At 44.1% G+C, this 23,830-nt stretch overlaps 1 protein-coding gene across 1 annotated transcript; it reads right to left on the bottom strand.

Moving 5' to 3' along the window:
- Positions 1-3,440: 3,440 nt before the first annotated feature.
- Positions 3,441-19,305, bottom strand: AMER1 (APC membrane recruitment protein 1). The gene is given in 3 exon segments (XM_025209820.1): positions 3,441-8,413; positions 8,415-11,267; positions 19,286-19,305. Coding segments are annotated over 2 exon segments (3,435 nt in total). The 5' UTR covers positions 11,174-11,267; positions 19,286-19,305; the 3' UTR covers positions 3,441-7,737.
- Positions 19,306-23,830: the final 4,525 nt, after the last annotated feature.

The raw sequence follows: 23,830 nt of genomic DNA on the forward strand, positions 1-23,830 counted from the left end.
CTCTTGGGTCCAGTCTCTTGACTGGCTGTTATTCTGTAGAGCTAATTTAACAGCAAATACTTTAGCTGGGTATAGCAAGTATAGAACTAGCCAAAATCAAGTCGTTCTCAGATTGTGCTTTCTGAAATATTCTTCCCATTCCACTCCCCATTTCATTTGATTCTTAAAAGCAACTTTCCCTCTACTCTTCAGCTAAGAGAGGGAAACAAGTCCAACGTACTGAGCACTAGGAAAAGAAAGAGAGACACCAACACAAAAAACACACCAAGACATTTTAAGATGTTCTCTAGAAACCTGAAGTTTATTCATTAGAATTCAGTGAAAGGAACATTCATTTTAAAACACAGTAAATACATTAAAAAGTTTAAGAACCAGTAGCCATGAGGACAAGAAAGGGGCAAAAAGAAAAGAAAAGTGTGAACTCAACTAAAATATCTAAAAGGGGCAAGGGAGAAACCAACTGCCCTTGAGTGGATCAAGCTGTGCATAGCCTTCAAAGGTTCCAAGTTGTACTGAAATTATTTGTAGAAACATTTGGTTCTGCAACTGGCATCAAGGAGAGCCGAGGAAGACTTGGCCAATGGTTCACTTCTCTGTAAAGGACATATGCATCCCTCTATCCCTAGATTTACCCCAGCTGAGTTTTGTTCATTTATTTGCTGCTAGATGAGATAGAAGTGTGGAGGATGCACGGAAGAGGAACAAGTGACTTGGCACCTTGCTGGAATGTTAAAGAAAAGAGGGCACTCGATGATGCTTTGGAAGGAACTATCCTGCACTGGCAGGGAGACTATTTGGATACATTGATGGGTCTTCTCCTTCCCTAACTTGCAGGAGAATACAGCAGTGCAGAGGAGAGTGATCTCAGCAAACACTTAACTGCATGAGATTACACAGCTTCAAAATTAAGTTCAGGGAATGTTAAAATGAAGTGTTGGTCAAAACACCCCAGGAATGTTTGCAAATTAGATTTCCGCCCACTTTGCAATTCAGAAACTGAAGCAAAACCCATTTAAGAAAAAAAAAATAATGAAAAGGAACAGTCTGCTTAAGGAGTCATTTAATTAAAAGACACCAAAAAACCCTCATGCACAGCAAGCATCTGTGGCTGAATCACAGCTTTCCCTTTTTCATAATTTAGCTTTCACCACTTCATCTTTTGCACTCAGCTTGGAGACTGAACAGAAGTGAGTCAATTTCACTTCCTGTTTGAAAGCTCACTTCACTTTCTGATCCTCATACACCATTCTGCTGCTACTGAGAGTGGGTTTCCAAAACCTGACAGGGATGCACTTATGAACAACCTCAATTAAAACAAAAAAACTAAAGTTCCCTACAATGTATCAGGAACTATATTTCAGGCCCTAACTTATGGCAGTGCTCCTTTAAACTAAGAGCAGCCACTAAGTGAAAAATTCTGGGGCTCTTAAAATGAACAGCATAGTTACTATAATTAGGGACCTACTTAAATCACAGGGAGACTAAGGGTTTTTCACGGTCCACACCTGGCACGGAGAACCAATTTTGCACATTTCAGTGGTTCCATCCCTTGGTGCTGACTGGCAGAGGGCCTGGGGGAGTGGGGAGGGACGAGGGGGTGACTGCCATCTTGATTACTGGCTGCCCTTTGTCATCCTGTCCTCTGGCGCTGACTGGCAAAAAGGTGCCAGCAGGGAGGGAGAGACAATGGGGCAGCTGTCATGGTACCCCACCAGCCGGCACTTGCTCTCCCAGCAGCAAGGACCGCTGGCTTCCACTTGGGAGACAGCATTTTATTTTTAATTTTTTTGTTGTTGTTTTCACATATTCCATGAAATCCATGAAACTGCAAATGAAGTGGGCCCCTAACTATAATTGGTGAAGGTTTTCCTAGAACAGTGTTGAGAAGACAGCAGACCTTTGGGGCTGTTGAGGTATGAGACTAGTACAGGAGTTGATAGAGCAGAAGCAGAAGTCAGGAAATCCCTCTAGTCCAATTTTGATTGGAGACCAGATGAAAGAGGCTACCCTATAGCGACAGGGAACAGGAAAAACTTTTTGCACTAGGTAAGAAGCAGGCAGCAAAGATTGTTACTCCTGATGGGCTAAAGCAGGGCTGGCAATACCCTTGTAGCTCAGCCCGGCAGGGAGGACAGGACTGTGTAGATGCAGCAGCTGCTGCCTCCTTCACTTCCTCTTCTAGTAGTAGCAGCTTCGCTCCAGTGAGGAAAAGACCCACCTACTCTATTCTGTGGGTTTCTCTCTTCTCCAGTAAACCAGCTGGCAGCTAGCTACCCCATCATGCCCTTTCCAGAGGGGAGAGGGCCGCAAGCAGCAGTACAACACTGATGGCATCTGACTAGGGCCCCAGGTGAATATTCAAAATCCCAAGACTGACTCAACTAAAACCAGACTTTTGGTAGGAGCTTTTCCCAACAGTTTCAATTAAAATATCACAGGGCAACAAAGAACATGATTTCCACTCCAAGACAGGCAGTTACTTAATAAAATTCCCTTTCAGAAATCAGCTAAAAAAGGGTTCAAACAGAAACAAAACCCACATACACAAAAACAAACCCCCCTGATTTCTAAATTTAAAAAAATAGTCAACAATACTCTTGGAAAGTGATCAATACAGTCCACAAACTCAGATTCAAAACAAAACTAAGACAGCACTTGACAAGAGTGACAAACCAGTATTAAACAAACATTTTAGTAGTACCCACAGAAGGTGTGTGGGGGGGGGTTGGCAGGCTCCTGATCTTCAGAATAAGCCCTCAGTATAAAGTTGAATAGCACATGACACAAGGATTTTAGAAGCAAGATGGTTTCTTCATTGCACAGGTGGTGGCAGTGGTAGCAGCAGCATTTGCTTTTTCTCCATCGAAACTGTAAACCACACCATTTTAACATAAAATACACAAGTAAAACAACAGTCCATAAAATTTCTTCATGAATATAAAATGCAAAACTATACAAAAATAGATAAAATTGACCATTTTCATATGCATATAAAAATGCAATACAGCACAACTTGGTAGTCTGACCTGAATGTCAGTGGTTTAAAACTGCCATAGTTAGCCATGTGATAGCAAAACATTTTGTGCAAGTGCCACTGCTTGGTACAATCCTGCTATTTTTAATGCCTTGGCCAGACAATTCCTGACTTCTGACAGTTGATGACTGGCTCAGTAGACCCTACTCTTACTAAAATCTAAGCTGATACTTAGCAACTTGGTGCCAAAACGTGACTCCACGTTTAACCAGATAAAGACGAGATGACTTGATTCTGCAATGCGTTGAATGCTAACAGCTCTAACAGAAAAGACAGAGCGCTCTTACTAAGTTGCATTTTATTGGGAACCCAGGTCAACAGTTCTGGCCAAAGGGCTTAATTCAAACTGGTAAATGCTGTAGGTTTAAGAGCCCACACCAGAAACCCAAGCCTCGGAAGGCCGCGTAAGAGCTTTTGGGGAAGGTGCAGACCCTATGCATAGAAAAGCAGATGCATCCGCAGGGTCCATCCCTCCAATTTGACATGCATTTGGCCAATATTAACTGGATTAAAAAATCCTTAAGTGTTTAAGTCTTACTTTTAAAGAGAGGCTACTATGGCTGGTAAGTGATCAATTATACTACCAATTAATTAAGAGTAAGAGATGATTCTCAGTCTACCTCATCATGCCAAGATCTCTTTTCTCATGGAAGTGGGAAGGAGGAAGAAAGGAAAAGGGTAAATTGGTTTTAAACCTTTGAAAAATGGGGGATGGGGAAAGACAGATTTGTAATAGGACCACCAACTGCTTCAACTCTGCAGTTAGAGTGGTCTCCCTCAGGAAAATGGCAAGACCCACCAGCTCATACCCATAGTCTGCTCTGACACTGAATGAAGTCAGGAGCAGAAGCATACTCTGAAAACGTGTAGCAGGCTCCCACGCCCACAATGAAATAGGTCATCTTGAGATTCCATAATTGATTTAATTCCTCTCACTTTTACAACAGAACTTAAAGGGTTATTAAGGAAATACATCAGAATTTGAAACTTTCAGAAATGCCATCTGCTTTATGAACAAGCACTTAAGAAATTGCTGCTTGTCACTTCAACCCACCACAAGCTTTTTTACCTTCAGATAAAATCTATGACCCTTTTTACGATTTTAGTAGAAACATCAAAAAGTGTATCATCATTATGGAAGACCTGGTCTTATTTATCCCTTGATGGACAAACATTTTAGTAGCATTAGGAGATCTCATTGTGTAACACTTTCTTCCCAATTTGAATTAAACAAAACGTACTTTTCTTTTATCTTTGAGCTCATGGAGCAGAATATTTCAATAATCCTCCAAATTAATTAACACTTGCATATTTCAGAAATGCGTAACTTTTGTCAATGTCACGTATTTTCTCTGTTAAAGAGTCTAAATCACAGTAAGAAGAAAACCTTTGGTATGAAGTCAGATTATCAAGTCCTAACTGTATTGCTTTCACACATTAGTGTATTGAAACCGCTTGCATTAAGTCTTTCCATTACATACCTACAACCAAAATGCTTATTAGAGCCATGCATCTGTAACTGAACATTCTTTTTAGCACTGAGACACTAATGTTTCACCCAAACTTTGGCAAAGGCCACATCATTGATAAACAAAAACACAAAACAAAACCCCATCCCCACAAGATGCCTTTGGTGACATGCTCAAAAAAAGAATTCAGTAAGAGGCTGTTGCTTTAACCAAGACAAAAAGGTGACTATTGGGAATGCTTGCCTGTATTCTCTTTGCTCTTGTCAGCAGAAATTTATTTGTGACCTACAGCAGGTGAAGAAGTGGATCAGATCTATGAAGTTAGGATCTGGTTTGGAATGTGCCCCAAATTTAACTGTTGGAGTTAGTGCCATTTCTACTTGAGATTCTGGTGATTGATATTCTAGGCCCTGATTTAGGACAACTTAAAGGCTGCCTTCAATAGGATTTTATTCCCAGTTCAGAAAAGGAATGAGCCTGAAGCCAAGGTCGCTCCCTTTGCTAATTCTTTGCCTTTTCACGTAAGACTGTCAGATTGTAAAGCACCAAGGACACTGATTTAGTGCAGTAATGAATAAGCTCTCAGTTACAGATGGCCAGTTTAAGGACATCAGCAAATGAATTAATTACTGCAAGATATAAAAGAGAAGAGGCTTTGCTGTACCAGTGTGAATACTCTTGTCCTGTAGAAAGCCAAAGAAGAAAGCTAAACAGAGAGTTGGCCTTCATACAGTAAATTCCTGCACCTTTTAACCTGGCAGTAATAATTTGTCTGCCCATAGTCTCAGGGTTGAATTTGTCCCATGCAATCTTGTTTATTACAGTGGGGTTGTATAGTTGTGCAGTGTGCACTGAAGAATGGGACACAATGGGTCCTAGAGGGTAACACTCAGCAGTGCAACCAACACGGTAACACTGAAGAATTAAGATATAATACAGCGTATAAATACAGAACTAGGTGTTCTCTGTTCTTAGCTGTTTTGGTTTGTTTTTTTTGTAGTGAAGAGCCAAACAAAGAGCATGGCTATTGTTCTGTCCTTCAGTGCTCCTTCACATATGCACAGCAGCAGCCCCATGAAGGTGTCTTTTCCATATGACATATTAGACCCTCACGTGCCTCTTTCACCAGGGAGTCTGTATTTCATGCCTAACTACTAGTACCAATGCAATGATTGCAGAGATGTTCTCAGCTGTTTGCTAAGCCAGTGAAGAGTACAACTCTAAATCAGTATGGGACTGACTTATAGCCCAGGTAGGAAGAAACATTAAGACCCAGTCTACACTGCAATTCAGAACCCTGGTTGTAATTAGGTTATGGGCCAGAAGAACTGTAGCCAGGTTATCCATTCTGACCAGCATCTATACAGGGCTTGAAAATGGGTATCAGATGAAGTTGGTTCACAAGAGAAGTGACAGCTGTGTAACTTCACTATTCAAATCCTCCAAAAGATTTTGCAAAAGCCTCCAGGCAAAGGAAGACCCAATTTAAAAAACTGCAGTTATTTTTAAGCCATTAAAGAAAGTATTTTTGCATGACAGAAGCAGAAAAGGGCATTTTTAAATGCTCTGCAGTTCACCATTAACCAAATTAAGTCAAAGCATGTAACACTGATAGAAGCATAGGGACACTTAGCAAGTCTGTTAGGAAGAAGAGAAATCTATTTTAAGAAACCAAAATCATGTAATTCAAGACTGACAAGGACACGGAAGACTCCTTGGAGTCTGTGCTCCAAGAGCCTGAAGCAGGTGCCTCAGAGAGCTCTCTCATCCATGCAACCAAAGACCTCCTCAGAGCAAAGTGCATCTCTCCACAGCTTGCTTTCATTCCTCAACCTTTCCTGCAAGGTGTAGGAGCAAAAAACCTAGAAAAACAACAGATGAAGAAGAGTGGCAGTATATCCAGCTTTTTCATTTCCTCCAGGTGTGAGGAAGAGAAATTCTGAAGCCTAATTTAGGCTGTGTTACACCTCGTATTCCAATTAACAGAATACTCTCCTTGTATGCATTTATGCAAGAAAATAAAAATCCCTAACACAAAACTTCCTTTTGAAGAAAAGTAACAGCATCTGCAACTAAACAGCTACAGGCATGAGTCAATTTAGCTTATTTAAAAAACAAATATTCACGTTAAGGTGGGGGAGAGGAGGTTGGGGCAGGGAATGCACACAGGGAAGGTTCTACTCTATGAAGTGTGATCACTTCAAAAGGAATAAATGGGTGAACATTTTGTTCTTAAAGGGACATCATCAACATGAAATCTAGTCAATAAAAAAGTAGAGCTGGCTGAAAAATCAAAGCTCCTCATAGCAGGGGGAACTGGAGTGAAGGGGTGGAGGATTTTTTTTAAACCAAAATGAAAACATTTACAGGAACATTCTCATTTCGGCTGAAATTCCCTTCGCCTCCCGAACTTTCCTTTCTCCACTGGAAAGGAGCAGGAAAGGAAATCAAAACTTGCCAAAAGAATTCCAATTCCCCCCAACCCTTTTCTTTTAATGGACATTTTCAGAGAATTTATTTCCCTTTTCTTGACTATCGCCAATTAAGTCATTCCAGGTCTCTGAAGTAAGTCCCAGGATGATCTGTGATTTTACCACCACCGTCTACCTATTTTTCCTCTCTCATCCTTATCTCTGCATGAGTCACATAAACAGAGAGAAATGACTCCACAGTGGATAAAACTGAGAGAATATCAAGTGCTGTCCAATGCACAAAGCAAATAAATGAAGAAAATATTATTTATTACTCATCTTTCTTACTTTTCTGTTAAAACAGCTTCATATTTTAAAGAAAATTCAGGGGAAAAAAAGCTTTGATTTTTAGAAGCTGATGGTGTCCCTTTAATTAAAAGCTGCCAAAAACTAGCCTGATGTACTAAAGATTTGTCTGCTTCCAGATTTTTATTCCAGCAGTGACAGTGTTATGTACTGAGACTAGTATGCATTCTGCATTGTGTATTATATTCAACCGAACAGTGGTACATGCTGAACCAGGGCGTCTCAGTGGTAGTCTAGGAATCTAGGAGCTTGCTTGTACAAAACACACATAAAGCACCCAAAGCCGTGCAGAGTGCTAGCAGCACTGTCACTTTGCTGCACCCTACTTCAGCCGCAAGAGAAAAGAGTTCATCTTTGTTGGCCCAATTCGAAATTAAAAATCACTCCTGGAAGTTTGCCTTCTCCCTCCCTGAAAAGTGAACCCTAAACCCTACCCCCCTCACCCCTGTGTTGTTGGCTATTTGGCTACCGTTACATTCACTGTAGTGCTTTTACAGCTAATGGGCAGCGGGTTCCCATGCGAAGCTCTCCCTTTCAGCAGGTCGGCACTAGGGCTTCCATAATGCTCAGCAAAGCAGGCTGGGAGTTTTAAGGTCTCAGCGTTGTCATCGTGAAGCTGGGGTATTCCTTGAGTAACACCAACAGGTTTGCACTTTGCTGGTTTCTCAGGGGACTGAGTGAAACTGAAGCTCTGAGGTAAGTCAGTCCCTTTTTCTCCCAAAGGTAACACAAGAGCAAGCTTTTTGGCCATGTTTTCCCCATGGTACCTATAGGAGCTAGACACGACTTGGGACTGTCTCGTATCAATCTGCAGAGGTAAACTGGATGGCCTGACCATGTGTCTGGGGGACTGAAGCATTGGGTTATTGGGTTCCATATCCTGGGGCCTCCTGTCCAGAGTCTCCAAGGCATTGCTCCGTGCAAGGGACACAAATGGAGAATCCACTTCCAACTGCTCAGATGTATCCCAGTTGCTTTCTACGACAGCTGGAGCACAGCCCCATTCTGTCACCCCTCCAGAGGAACGCTCAGCATTGTACTGCACACACTGCAAAGCTGGCCACGCCAGAACACCATCAGCTTCTCTTCCATCTGAAGGAGAGGGAGGAGTGCTCTCCTTGCTTCTGTTCAGAGAGCTGACAAGGCTTAAGGCCATTTTTGGAGAGTTGCAAGTCTGCAAATTCAAACTCCAAGCTCTCAGTGTCAAGTGACCTGCTCCTTCTGTTGACGGAGAGAGGTGCTGGCATGGAAGGGCTCAATCCATGAAGGCGCAGGTGACGGGGAAGGCTGGCTACTCCCCAGTTGCAGCTCTGGAAAGAGCTGTGGGGATACCCTGGGAACATTCTCTCATCACATTCAGCAAAGGACTCCTTCTGCACATAGCTGTCATCAAAGGCCTCAAAGGATGCAGCAATGTCCTCATCTGTGTTCATCTCCAGGTGCTGCTCACATTCCCCCTCACCTTCCTGCTCCACATCGACAATATCAAAAGTGACCATGGTTGGAAGGACAGGAAGGTTCTGAGTGAAGGAAGAACCAGAGTCAGAGCTACCAAGGCTTTCAGAAAGGCTAGAAAACAGAGTCCCGCTGCTGGTGAACTCCACCAGAGCTTGAGAAAAGTTAACAGCATGCTCAGGTTCACATTCACTTTCTGTCTGGGGCTCTCTGGGGCTATTTTCCACACCACTGTGGTTCTCATTTTGCAAGCAGCCATCATGGTCATGTGTTCTGTAGCTGGGGTAGGTCACCGTTTTGGCTGGGGCTAATCCACTGTGGACAAGTCCTGCAAACACTGTATGATCCAGATCAGAATCAAACACAGAATTGTTTTTCATGAGCTCAATAAGGCAACTTCCTTGTGCTTTTTGGCCATTGCAATACTTCTCTGGATATAGTGTCCCTTGAAAATCCCTCCACTCTGAATTTTCAAGTCTGGACAGAGAAATCCCACTGTTTACACTTCTGTTTGAGGCTTGAGGACCAACTTGTTCACTTCCAAGGCAACTCTGATTTTTGCCAATTAAGTTGGCTGCTCTAGTTTTACATTCAATATATTGCTTTTCCCTGGCACATTTATCTTTGCTTGGAACATCCAGCCGTTTCAAGACCGGTTCCCTCTGCAACTCCCAATACAACAGCTGTTTCTGAATGGCAGCCAGCCTCTCTTCCTCAGTTTCCATCACTCTGTTTTTCTGCCCTGCCAGTTGCATCAGGTTCTTCTCAGCAGGGAGAGTGAAGTCCAAGAAGCAGCTGAAGATGTCTGGATGAGATGCTTTGCCCTCGAATAAGGATTCATCCCCCTGGGAGGGGCTCATCAAGGTGTCATCAGGCTCATAAAACTCATAAAGTGCATCACCACTATAACTGTCTCTTGGGAGACGGTCCTTCTTGCCTTCACCAAGCCCATCCCCAGCTTCATCCTCTGGACCAGGTGTGGTAGAGTCATAATAACCCTCATCGCTATTAGGGGCAGATTCTTGCTGGTCACTCTGTGGTGTTAAGAGCTCTACGTCATCTACCACCCCACCAGTGTATGGGTGGGCTCCCTCCATGCACAAGCCATGAGCTTCCAGCTTGCTATTCACTCCCTGTGGCTCATGACTGTTCATGAGATGAGGAAGACTGGCTTCATAGCTACTGTCCACCTCAGTGGTTCCTTCCCACATCTGATGGAGGTACTCCTCTATCTCCTCAGGCATGGCCATCTCCTCCCCTCCTCCCTGGTACGTGACAAGACATGAACTCCTCTTGGCAGCATCTCTGCTGCGCTCCACAGAGATTGTGCTCTCAGCAATGCTCTCAATATCTGGCTCGGCAATGATGTCTCCACACCCAGTGAGCGAATCGAAACTTTTAAGGGAAGTGACATCCCCAAACATCAAGCTGAGCTGATCTCCTGAGTGTTCAGATGGGGGATCATTTTCTATGTAATCTGAATGGAGGACATCAGGAAGGCTGCAGCCTGGCTCTGCACAAACAATAGCCTCTACCTCAGATTTCATATCTAGAACACAGTCTTTGCTCACAGGCGCTACTGCTCCACTGCCTTCCAAGCTACATTTCTCAGCTACCAGCCACTCTGACTCAGTGGCTTCTCTAAGGCTGGATGACAGGCAGCAGTTTCCAACCAAGTTTCCAGTGCATGCTGCAGAAAGAGGGTCTCCCCTTGAACTCTCCACCTCAGAGGCTCGCTGGGGTTCAGCCCCTGTTCCTTGTGTTTTGCTAGTTTGCTCTCCATCTCTAACCTCTCCAACCCACTCATGTGGCCCCGCCTTTTCAGGCTCAGCAGTTTTGTTCTTTCTGTGTCGCCGGATACTGTTAAAAAGCCCCTTCAGTCCTTTCTTGGGCCTAGGCAAAGACAATGATTTGTCCCCGTTGGACTTCTTCTCAAAACCTTCTGTGCTCCCTGGTGGAGAGCTCTCCCGCCTGCTGAAATCAAACCTGAAGCTGGCATCTATTGCTGTGTGAGCACTTTGAGAGCTCGGCAGCTGGCACGGGTGTGAGTTTGTGCCCCCACTCAAGGGACCCTCCAAATGCCCCCCTCTGCCATCTTCGCATGCAACATCGCTGATCCCGTCATGCGTCTTACTCTTACTGAGACCCTTTTTGGAAGCTCCCTTCCCTTGGCCTTTGGTTTTTCCTCCAAAGAAGCTTGGTAGGGTGCATATGCTCCTCTTCCCCCCAAACAGCTTGAAAGCAGTCTTTTTCAGCTTGCCAGGGGGCACTTGCTGCTGCTGTTGTTCCTGAGCTGCAGCAGAAGCATCGCTCCGCTCAGACAGACAGTCAGCTGCTCCATTCTCCTCCTGCTGCAGGGGGTCACCTCCCTCAAGGTGCCTACAGACCACAGATGGAGTGCTGGTTCTGCCTGCCTCCTCTGTGCAGCTTGTTTCCATGGCAGCTGTTAGGCCCAGGTGTATTTAGCTGAAAACCAAGACCCTGACAGCAGAATCTTCTTCAGAGCATGTGGACCAAAGCATGGTAATTGATCTAAAGTGGAGAGAGAGAGAGAGAGAGAGAGGGAGAGAGAGAAGAGAAACACAAAATCAGTGCTTGGCTTGGAAATAATCTGAATAGATGCAACAAGAGCTTGGGCACATTCACAACAAGAGCTGAAACACTAACTAGTGAGACCACCCCAACCGACTTTGTATATTACTTCCTTTTGTTCTTACTCCTCGGATGAATATAATGGCAACGATGACTGGTGGGATGCTAGCGTGGTAAGCCTCTGTTTCATCCATACCACAGCAGTACTGTCTCTTCAGTTTGAACAGCTGTGAGATGGTATTTGGCATATAAGAAGGTTTGCACTCTCCGATTCATTCACCTTGCTTCTAGGCTCCAAGCTGTCAGCCAGGCCTAGTCGGAAGGTGGGTGGGTAGGAGTGTGTCCATATGTGAATACACACGTATTCGTCTCCACAAAGAAGTGGACTGACTCTCCAGACTCATTTCACCATGAAAAATGTTCCAGTATCCTCTGGCTGTACCTTTTATTAAATATTTACACAATGAACCAAATCAATAAGCAATCCTTAACAATTATGCTGCACATGTGAGTAAAGGGAACATTTTTTGTACTAGATTTCAGTTGTTTCTAAAACATCTTTCAGAAGAGTGAAAATTGTATTAAAAAGCAGTTCAATACAAACCTCCCTGATGAGATTAGCTCAGGAACACCAGAGAAAGGTTTTAATCTGATGCTGGCTTGACATCAATAAAAAAAAGATATCTTTTGCAGGGGTGAGAATGGGAGAGAGAATAAATCCAATGAAAATTGTAATGCACTGCTGGCTTCTTCTGCCTGCAGCTTAGAATTTTTCTGGTATGAGGCCAGAAAAGCTTTTCATGGAGTTTAAATAAAGATCTTATATGACAAACACACCCAAAACATGGGCTCTTCATTGCTGTGACTCAAGGGCAAAACCTGAGAAGAAAGATTTGTTCTCAAGTCTTTGGGGAATCTGGGCCTGGAGAATATCAGAATGTTTATTTGCTTCTTTTATTAATGACAACCTTGGTGTGTTCACCCTGCTGACAAAAATTAGCAGTTAAGAAAACAGATGGTGACAGCCCGTAATTATATTAAAATAATGGTTACTAGAACATTGTAGACCAAAGCCAGCTATTTGTAACATTGAACTCTTCTCCCCCTACTACTATAGACTCTGGCAGGCAAGGACAGTATGTCAGGATAGACAGGCATTCATACAGACACTGAAAGTACAGGCAAAGGCACAGACCCCTTTAACATGCCTCTACACAGGCATACCCCTTCCGTACAACAGACCAATACTTCTACAGTATTAAAGCTTTTAAGCAGCCATTAAGCAGTATTTCTAGCTGTGCTGTGTGACCTTGGACAATTCAACTGCTCTGCTCCTCAGGTTCATCCTGCTGATGGAGGGGGAAAGTGGGATGAGGGGGAAGGAATTATATCTATATGCCTATCTGGCTAGTTTTATGGATACCTTTAAAGATACTCAATAGGAAAGCACGGTTTTATGACCTATACAGAACAGCCACATACCACCCAATCTAGAAGCTTGTCAAGTGACAAGCAAATGCTTTGAAGTCAGAGGTCACAAAAGGAAGTTGTGATTAACAACATTATTAGGTTGCAAGATAATGCTCTTTCCTCCCTTTTAACCCCTGACCAATGCCCAACTACCAAACAGGAATGGAAAGGGTGGAGTGAAATTTAAAGAGACAACTTCGTTTTCCAGAGGCTAAGTCTTGTCAAAACATATACCATTTTCCCCTTCAGACCTATCACACCCCAACCATGCATTGCAGTTAGCTCAGGAATCCTCCAAGGCAACCACAGGACCTCCGATTCTGAAGTCTTGGTGGTTTGAAGGAGGAGGGGGAGAAGAGAGAAAGCTAAGTAGTAATAGTGTATTGACTCAAATATAACACAAGATTGTCCCCCACAATCAGCATGCTGGGGAGGGAGGGGGGGGGGATGCCCCATGTCTTACAGTTGCATGCAAAGAGGAGGGGGGAGCAGGCAGCTGCTGTAGCTCTGACTCTGGCCCTAAGCCTGGGTTGGGGCCAGGATCAGACCCACAGAAGCTTCCAACCCCTCCAATTCCCCTCTGCAGCTTCTGCCCCCCCTCTCCCCCCAAACCCTTCCCTCCCCATTGCTGTCAGGCACAGCTCAGCTCCCGTCCCAGCCACTGCTTTCCCTGCTGTAGCAGTGGGAAGGGGAAGCAGTGGGGCAGAGAGGAAGAGTCAAGACACTCCTCTAATACTCAGATTCTGGAAAACTATACCAAATTTATTAATTTTCTATACGTGGAAGCTAAGTATGAGGGGGGTTGTCTTATAGTCAGGGTCATCTTATACTTGAGTAAATATGGTATTAATAATACCCAGCTTGCTCAAAGGGAAAGAAAAAGCTATGGCAAAGGGTATATGCCTCTTGCAATGAGCAATTTCTATTGAAAAGGTGGCTGCTCAGTCACCAGTCCTCTGAAGAACAACAAATTGATCAAAACTCTAGGCTCAGATTTAAGGCCTTCTGAAGTGCAATTAGGGATGGTGGTGATTGTGCAATCAGTTCCTGGATAGAAGCCACCTCTACAGCTCTGATACTCAAAAGAACAAAAGGGACCTTTTATCCAATTTAAAGCTCATGAAAGCAGTTGGCAAAATCATCATCTAATCTCAACCGAGATATTAGATCAGCCTTAAACCAACTCTAAACCTCATCTGGATATGAAAGGTTGAATGCCTTAGCAGCTTGTTTTCACAGAAGAAAAAAAAAGACTCCACCTAAATCTCTGTTGGCAACTCCCTCAATTTTAAAGCCCTATCTTATAATTAGGTAAGAAAACCATCTTCCATTTAGGAAAGAAAAAAATAAAGGAGTTTCTAGTCCTCATCACTGTGAAGTAAATCTTGAAAACCCAACTCAAATGTACCCTTTAGGCTCAATAATCAAATATACAGAAGTCATTTAAGCACAAAAAACTTCCAGAAAGGCCTATAAGTATCTCAGGCAGACAAGGTTCCTTGGGTGAATTTGATATCTTTTATTAGACAGGAACCTTGTCTGCCTATGTCCTTAGACCAACACCGCTACAACCTAAACCCCTGCAACATATAAGTATCTCATGATTTTTAACATTTTTACCTTAACTAGCAGATTAAAATTGACCCAAGTTGCCTCAAATAAGTCCCAGTTAAAAAAATAACTTTTTTCACTAGAATTCTGCTTCATATTAGATCATCTGGGAAGGCTACTTCAAGAACACAACTTAATGAAAAAGTCCCTTGGGGCTGACAACATTGCTAGGAAAATGTTCCAGTCTTACAATAAAATATATTTTCCTGTTGCAAGTGGCACAGAAGCAACATTTAAAAAAAAAAAGAAAAGAATAAGAAACCTTGCAAAAATAAAGAAAGAAAAGCATTATAAAAGTTCGTTTTGGCGCTCTCAGTACTGAGATCAACTCTCACCCGCAACTGTAACCACAGGGATATTTATAGACACTAGAAAAATATGATTAGCAGGGACAAAAATATTTACAGAGAAAGGGAATAGGAAAAGCAACAGCAAACATGCTGACAAAAAGCACCTCATCTGCCATGTGCACTGGGCTTTTTTCAGCCTAGATCTGTTTATCCTAGAGTGGAATAAACTCAGCCACAGTCATCAAGAGTAACTCATTCAAAGTAAAATGGTAGCTTAAAACACCAGAAACTGCCTGAAGATCTCTGTAGTAGTCATACCAGCACTGCTACCATGGATGAAAGTGTACTGATGGTAGAAATAGTGTTAGGGCTGGTAACAGGAACGTAAATCTCATGTATCCCATCATAAGGAATGGCTTTATTAATACTTAATGGGGGAGATCATCTAAATCTTACCTACTTTAACTGGAGTGTTCTAATTTTCCAAATTATTTGTACAAAAGTATCTAGAAACCCCCTTCATGAAAGGGTCCTCACTGGACAAAGCAAGTCTCTATAGCTCTCTAGTATTTCCCATCCACTATGTAGAAAACAATTTTCTTTCTCCTACAGCACAGAAAGAAACAAGGAAAGTGTTACCCTTATAGGTGAACTTGTTTGATCATGCTGCAACCGAGAAAAATGTCCTTATACAGATGCTCCTAACTGTGGCAAAGATCCACAGTCAACAGAGCAAGCACAGGCAACCTTTTTCAGCTGAAGCCAGAATGACCCCACCCCAGGTTAGAGGCAAGTGGATGGGCAGGCACCCTAGCACTCAGCCATTGCTGCTTGTCCCTACAGGGGCACATGGTGAACACCCACAGCCAAAGCCTTCTGCCACCAAATGATGCAGAATTCCCGCATCCGTTGGTTGGATCCAGTCTGCAAGCCCCAGATCTAGAGTGCAGACACACCCTTAACTACAGTGGCAAGTTGCAAAAGATTTTTTTTCTCCCAATTTTTGCAAAGAAAGTGCCTCTGTCAGTGGTGAGGGATCAAGCTGGGCTCTTAGAGCTTTGCTAGGAAAGTTAAAAAATTAATCCAGGCTTGCTTATTTTGATAGCTGTGATGTTTGAAAGGTAAGGAAAGCTCCCTGCCTCTCTGCACCCCAGAGGCTCAAGAAGATGTCACCCATTTTACTTCTTTAATACATCACATCTTAGCTTGTCAAATCAGTCTCCTTCATGTAAAATGACACTTTCTATAGCAAACAGGTCTGCTGTAGCCATTCATTATATAGCAGCAGATTATTAGCAATGATCCCGGTTTTGTTTCCTGAGGAAAAATATGCATTTTCCCTTTTAAAAGGAGAAAAATGCAGATTTTCCCTTTTAAAGCCAAAAACTACAGGTTTCCCCTTCTCCACCGGCTGGCAGAGTTCCAGCCTGCAAGAAGCTGCTTGCAAAAAGGGCACAAAACCCTAAGCCCTGTCCAGAGCGGGAGATGAAGTGGGCACGGCCTGAGAATCTGAGACCAGCCACTGCTGGCTCACACTCACTTTGCCTCCTGCAGTCTTTGGGGTAAACAGGGCCTGGGGACAACTGGGGGCCCTCTCTGACAGGGCTGGGGTGGCAGAGGGCTGAGGGTTGGGCAAGAGGGGGCTAGCAATGTCCTGGTTCCTGTACAGCCCCTAGGCCTGATTTTGCAGGGTCTGGGGCCCACTGATTGGCAGGGCAAGTGGGATGAAGGAGGGGAGGGACAGGAGGGGAAGTGGGAAGGGGACGCAGCAGGGTTCCATCTAGGGGGTCAGCTAGAGTCTTCCCCAGCTGCCTTTTAGCCCCCACCAAGCAGGGACCACTGTTGCCTGCCTGCTGCCCCCATCCAAGTGCAGGTTCCCAGTGAAGAACTTGCAATAAGCAAGGATTCACACTCAGAGGATGACCAATTAATTCTCCCAACTGCCAGGGAGGGAAGACTACCATCATCCCTACCTTATAAATGAGACACGATGAATTAAGGAATTTCTCAAAGCTGCAAAGGAATCTATATCAAAGTAAAGATAAGAACCTAAAACAGTGGTGGACAAAATACAGCCCGTGGGCTGGATTCGGCCTGCAAACTGATTACATCTGGCACGCAGGTCAGCAGCTGCAAAATCATAAGATCCAGCCCATAGGGAGCTGGCAGCTCCAGCTGCGGCATAGTGATGGGCAGGCGGGCACATCCCAGCCCCATCCACAGCTGCCCCGCACACCAAAAGCAGCGCTGGGTACACACTTGCATGAGCTGTGGATGCTGTCTGCAAGTTCCTGCCGGGGACTGGGGTGACTGCCTGGGACCACACTTGACACAGCATTGTTACCTGCAGACCCAGGAGGACACCCTGATCCCCAGTAGGAACCAGCTGCCTGCATCCACAGCTGATGCCAGTGCCCGCTTGGTGCTACTTCCAACGCACAGGCTGGCAGCTGGTGTAAGCTGCGGGACAATGCTGGAGGTGCAGGACAGTGGGGGTGGGGGAAGGTGGAAAGAGAGGTGGTCCTGCCCATGATGAGCAGCAAAAGCAGGACCCAGTAGCAGGCACACACACTGCTTCCAGGGCCCTTCTGGCTGTAGCTGCCCAGAGCCTGTGCCGGGGGTCCCTGCCCACTGCTGCCACACCGCACCACCTCCAGGCTGCCCCAGGCCCATGGGGTGGTGGCACTGGCAGTGGGGAAGAATCACAGGGCAGCCCCAGCCAAAAGGGCCCTAAAAGCTTGTTGAATGAGCTTTAGTTAAAGCACCCCCATGCCATTTTTTAAGCATGGGGATGCTAATACATAAGATGCTGCAGCACGGTAATTACCATGCTCCTGCAGACTCGATTAATCAAGCCTACTCCGACGTGCTATGGTACATCGGAGCAGCATCACTGCTTGTGTACAGGCGCCCTTAGAGACTAATTCAGAGAGACCTACAAGGTACCACTGTGTCCTGCCTTCTGCCTGACTTCAGACTAACACTTCTAACTACCTTTTTCCATCCTAGAGTTAAAGGAGTGCTATTTCTCTACGGTGTGTGAAAATAAGTTTTATCAGTTATACGGATACAACTCCATTACCGCTGCAGTTTTTACAAGTATGCATATCTTTGATAATGAAGCAAATGTATGTCACAACTTTGTTGATCAACACAGTTAGCTTATATGTAGACCAGGCCTCACAATCCTAAAATAAACTTCCATGAGGACCCCACATGTAAAAAGACAATTCAGTTACATAAAGAGCACTTAATCATGCTCCAATTTTCATTTAAAACAACTGTTTCTCACTCAGAAGTGATGAAATGCAGCAACATCACCCCGAGCTCACAGACTGTTCAGAAAGCTGGGATCCCTTTAATCTCATTTGTGATACTGCTCTGAACCCCATCAAGGATAGTTTGAAATGCCAACACTTAATTATTTCACTGCTGACCTTTTTCTCCATCAGAGTGGAATGTAGCAGCAGATACAAGAGAAGGAGTTAATAGGGCAGGAACTAGCAGCCAGGATTTTTTGGAAAAGATGGAGAAAATGAGGAGTTTAAACCCTACAAGTCCTGCCCACCCCAAAGGGGGGAGAAAGGAGAGAGACGGCTCCTCCACAGTACCAAAGAACTTCCTTTTTCACCTGGTTGCCAAACACCCAAAAACAAGTACCCTCCAACCCTCCAGGGGGACCACAACAACTGAATTTGATGGCAAAACAAATTAGATATGCCAGACTGATTATACCTAGAGACCTACCTAAATCACTGCAAGACAAAGGGTTTTTCACAGCCCCCTCATGGTGCGCAGAGCCAATTTTTGCAAGCATTTCACTGCAGCCCTGATTTCACTGATTGGCAGAGAGGACCCGGGGGGGGGGGGGAAAGAGAGGACAAGGGGGTGGCCATCATCTTGATTGCTGCTGGCTGCCCTGCCTCTCAGCCCTGACTGGCAGAGCGGCCCTGGAGGGGGGAGAAGGAATGAGGGGGTGGCCACTATCTTGTCTGCTGCCCTTAGTGCTGCCCCACCAGCCAGTGCCTTCTCCTCCAAGCAGTGAGGACCACTGGGGAGCCAACACTTAATAAAAATAAAGGTGGGGCTTTTTGTTGATCTTATGGATTTTGCAGACAATCCTGGATTTTGTGGCTTCTGTGAAATCCATGAAACCGCAAATTAAGTAGGTCCCTAATTTTACCATATTAGGATACAGCAAACAGCAAGGCGGGAAGGGCAGAAAGAGATAGGGATTCAGGAGGCGGGGGTTAGGGCTGGAAAGCAAGAGGCAGAGCCGAATATTTCTGGACATCTCTCCATATAAATTAAATCCAGCCTACTCCACAGGACATAGGGCTTTGTGCATGCTCATGCAAGAGACAGATTAGGCGCTCTATGTGACAGACAAAAATATCACTCCCCCCCACTCCAATAAATCAGACACAAATTCCAGAAGCAGTGTGCAAAGCAACAGCACATTACAGAGATTATTTATTTGCGCCATTAACGCTTTGAGAGACACTCTCGTAGGGGTCGATACTGACAGATGTTAACCTGCTAAAACATGCTTCCACAAGACCTAAAATAAACTGTTGCATTAGTTACCTTCATTAATAAACTCTGAAAACCTCTTGCAATAGAAAATGTGTTGGAGTACCAGAGTATTACCAACCCTTCATAAAACTACCTCCAAAGGGACAACTTAAAACATTATAATCTAAATAAGTTTGATATCACTATATCTGCCTTGCTTAGAGGCAGTTTCCCCCCTAGTATCATCAGTTACATCACTATAAAAGGGGTCTTAACCATCTTTAACTAGAATAGCTATTTCCAGAAGGGTTCAACTGGTCTAGCATCTGCAAAGGGCGTTTTATTGCTTTAAGCTATCTTGGTATACTGGTAATTAAAGTGCTACATCTTGTGGATTTAGACACGGCCTTACTTGCCTGAGGACTACGCCTGCATCTCAGACAGACATTTGTCATCTGTTAGTTATAAAACAAATGTTACGACTGATGTTTTTTTTCTTTTTAAAAGAGACATACCAAGTCTCTCCAGGAAGTTCCTGAGATGCCAGGACAGTGGTCTGCCTTGTCATATAATGCCCTGGCTACAGTTTAGATATGTGTTCCCTCTAAAACAATAAGATCAAAATTGTCTTCTAAATGAAACCTATATTGCTTCCAAAGAGAATGTTAGAAATAAACCTATATTGGAAAAGAAGGGAAAAATGCAGATTGGATGGCTCAGGGGGGAAGAAACAAGACCTTCCAACTCCTGCTTATGGATTCAGCCCTGTTTGGTTGTGATGGGATGGAATTACAAACAAAGCACAGTGTTGTGGCCTTACATGAATGAGTGGTGGGGGGCTTCTGTCCAATTCCCACAAGGTAAGTGCCCATCAAAAAGCCACTTGCAGTACCTGGGCCCTGGTCTAGCATCTCAGTATCAGCGAAGTCAGAGATAGGAACAGTGAACTTCCCCCAGATCCTGACCACAGTGGGAAGTAGGTTGTTGGGTGGGGTTTCAGTTAAGTTCACTGTCCATGTTATGTGTAAACAGAAAAATCCAATCAAAGCAGCTTTCAGCCTAGCAATTTCCCAAGCATTAAAATGCACTTGTTTTAAAAAAGCCAACTATTTCATGTTCATAATGTTTTAGCATCAGACAGGTGAGGATGAGGAAAAAACCCCACGAAAAACAAGAGTTCCTCTTGCTGCCTCCCAGGCTCCGATCTCCACCCCCAAAGCTGGTTTTATTTATCTATCCTGATATCTATCACCTGGCTGAAGGGGAATTGAGAACACCCATTAACTCATGGATCTCTTTAAAGGTAAGAGAGGAAGCAAACCTCAAGAGTTAAGTCACATGTCATCTACTCTTGCTTACACTCTACTCATTTACATCACACTGTAGTTGCAAGTAGTAAGCATGTTACATTTGTGAGTGAATATTTTTACAAGCATAGTATAAATGTAACAGCTATTCCTGAAGAGCTCCCAACGCCTCCATTAGTCTGCTACAGAACTGGGAAGCAGATTCCTCCTACATATGCATCCCTGCCTCTCCCCATTCACAACCTCCTAATGCATGGCTTCTGTGTCTGTTCTCTGCTGTTCAGTGTGGTTTGCATAAAGGTCAGAAGACCAAGTAAAACAATCCCGTGTCCTTCCCACAATCACTTAAAGAAGCAAAAATCAGAAAAGAATCATTACAATAAAAGCAAGAAAACCCCAAATCCAGTAAGTTTCAAATCAAAGCCAGGGATCTGGATATCCAGTACTTTGGATCTCAAATGAACTACTTGGATCCCATTAATAGCAAACAGAAATACAAACAAACAACAAAATGACTGTCAAGTAACTTAACTCCTACACAAGCTAAAAACGTAATACACAGGCTTCTATATATGATCCCAGAAAGTACAAAATCAACATTAACTGAGGAACTCAATGAAATATTCAGTTAATATGCAGGACCTGGCAGCTAAAAAAGTAATACACAGGCTTCTATATATGATCATGCCCAGAAAGTACAAAATCAACATTAACTGAGGAACTCAATGAAATATTCAGTTAATATGCAGGACCTGGCACAGTGCACACTTTATTTAAAAATACTGTATTCTTGTCCTTGCTGGTGACACCTAATTTTGGCAAAAGAGAATGTTGTTTGGAGCTAAATTCAGTATTAGAAGCCACTTTGAAGTATCAGTTGAGAAGTACAATGGGACACACGTCCCAAAGAGGTTTGGAAACATGTCTGAGTTAACAACAAAACTTAAATCAACCCTTTTTTTGTTTTTTTCCTCTTCCTGGCCTGCAGGCTTTTATACAACTTTGAGCCCAAACTTAGCAGGCCTCAAGCAAGGTCTTCCACCTGCTCTGGTCATATAGTGAGGATACACACTGAGCTCGCAAACACCTACCCTTTATCTGATATATTAGTCATCAAAGCAAACAATTTTGTGGCATCATGTCAGCCAGATGGTCTCAGGAACACTAAAATGAGCAACAGCTTCAAATGGTTCAATCCTAACAAAAAAAAGATTGGGGTGGGGGTGGGGAAAGGGCTTAAAACAAGCAAAGCAGCTTATAATCAGCCTATTTCATAGAACAGTCGAGAAGAAGCAGACTTCACTCTGCGGTGAACTGAAGAAAGAGCTTATCAAGGCTTTGACAACCAGCAAAGATGGGCAGCATCTACTTGGCTTAGTTCAAATTATATGAATTGCTCCACTATAGCCTGCAAAACAACCATGTGTATATATATGCTGTCTCCTTCTCAGCAACAAAATAAGACAGAACGGCCCATCTTGGTTCCTAGCAGTCTGGCAAAACCTTAAAGTTTCTCATCCCATCACCAGGGTCCCTCTACAATTTACCTGGTAGCCCAAAGCATTAGGAACCACATTTAGCTCTAGCAAAAACAGGCACAACTGTCCTTGTTGTCAACAAAGTAAAGTCCTGCTCATATCAACACTGAGTTTGATGCTACAAACCATGAAAATTCCTAAATTCTTGAGGTTACACATTACACATCATAGGATACAAATACGGAGGCCAAGATTTGCCTTAGATGTTTGCATTGCTACAATATTTTGACATGTTTTCTTCCTTCCAAAGAGAAGTTGGAGGACAACATTATTTTGTTGAATTTTTAGCATTTAAATGTGGGTACCCGACTAGGAACGACTGGTACAGATAATCAACTTGGTAGGAAGTGTCAGAACTACCACTGTCAGTGAAAAGTCCCCATCTTCCGAAGTGGCATGCAATGAAGTCGGGTGACTACCGTCAGAATTATTACCTGAAATGTGGGCACTAACTCCCCCTTCCAGAGGACATTACAGCTGGTCTATAGGAAAGCATTTAAGCAGAACATGAACTATAGTGTCTTTAAACAAGAGTCCAATAAATCTGATATTTCTGCAAGCGAATTTCAGGTCACCCTCCCAATTTAGACATTGCTCTAAACAAGAGGACCTGGCCATTTTTTTCAACCCAGCATCTGAAAATTAAAAGTAGTGGTTTGCCTCCATGAGTCACTCTGCTAAGCACTTGAGATCAAGTTTGACCGTTAGAAACCCAAGACTGGAAAGGGCCTTTTGGGCCACAGAGTCTAGTCCCCTTGCATTTATAGGCGATCCTACCGTGAAGGAGTCCCCACCAAATCACCACTTCAAACCTTCTCCCACAATGACAAGGAACAGTGTCAGAAAGAGACGCTGAAATATTTTAGAGAATTAACTCAGTCAGGAGAAATAGACAAGAAAGCAGAACAATGATATTTAAATATTAGCCTGTGGAATCAAAAGCAAGCATGTTAATAAGTGTTTACATGGGACAAGTTTAAGGGGGAAGGAAACTTGCGCACTCATTGCAGTACTGGCAAGTCAGGCAGACAGGGCTTCTTTTTCCAAATCAGAGAGGCTCATTCAGTGCTCAAGGATAAGCAAGTACAGCTTCTCCCGGCCTCATTTTCCCCAGCTGATGCCAGGAAAATGTTCCCTTAACACACTCAACTGAGGGGTTAAGGCAACGTCCTAGACCTGAAATTCAAACCCCTCATTTCCCGCACAGACAGACCAGGCTAACCCCAAGAGACACAGCTGACCCAAGGCAACTTCCCAGACCTTAAATTCACAACTTTCTTGACCTTAAATGCTGGAGGCTGCAAAGGAGAAAGGAAGCGTGGAAAAAACACTAGTCGTACCAGCCCACTCCCTGCCCCAGCTCGCTACAGGAGACTGCGCAAAACACACCCACGGTTTGAACCATCGTCTGGCCAGTCTTGTTTCGGGGGGGGGGGCTACAGCAAGAGGAGACGGACGGTGGGTTTGGCTACGAACTGGAGGAGAAAGGGGCAAGGGCCGTCAGGTTCAGTCTCAATGCCAGGGACTTACAGGACAGGGGGACACAGGGAGATCAGTGGGTAGATCAATGTAAGGATACAGGTAAGTCACAGAGGTAGATCCGTGGTACAGGTGCAGGTAGACATACGGATATAGGTGGGTACAAACGATGCAGGGCTCGAGGCAGGCGGACAGACCGCGACACAGGTGGACAGACGGGTCCGGGCAGGTCGCGGCACAGGCTGAGCTGAGCCCCGCACACAAAGGCGGCCACTGCCGCTGCCAGCGCCCCC

This window comes from Alligator sinensis, unplaced genomic scaffold (assembly GCF_000455745.1).
Source record: "Alligator sinensis unplaced genomic scaffold, ASM45574v1 scaffold830_1, whole genome shotgun sequence".
Lineage (NCBI taxonomy): Eukaryota > Metazoa > Chordata > Crocodylia > Alligatoridae > Alligator > Alligator sinensis.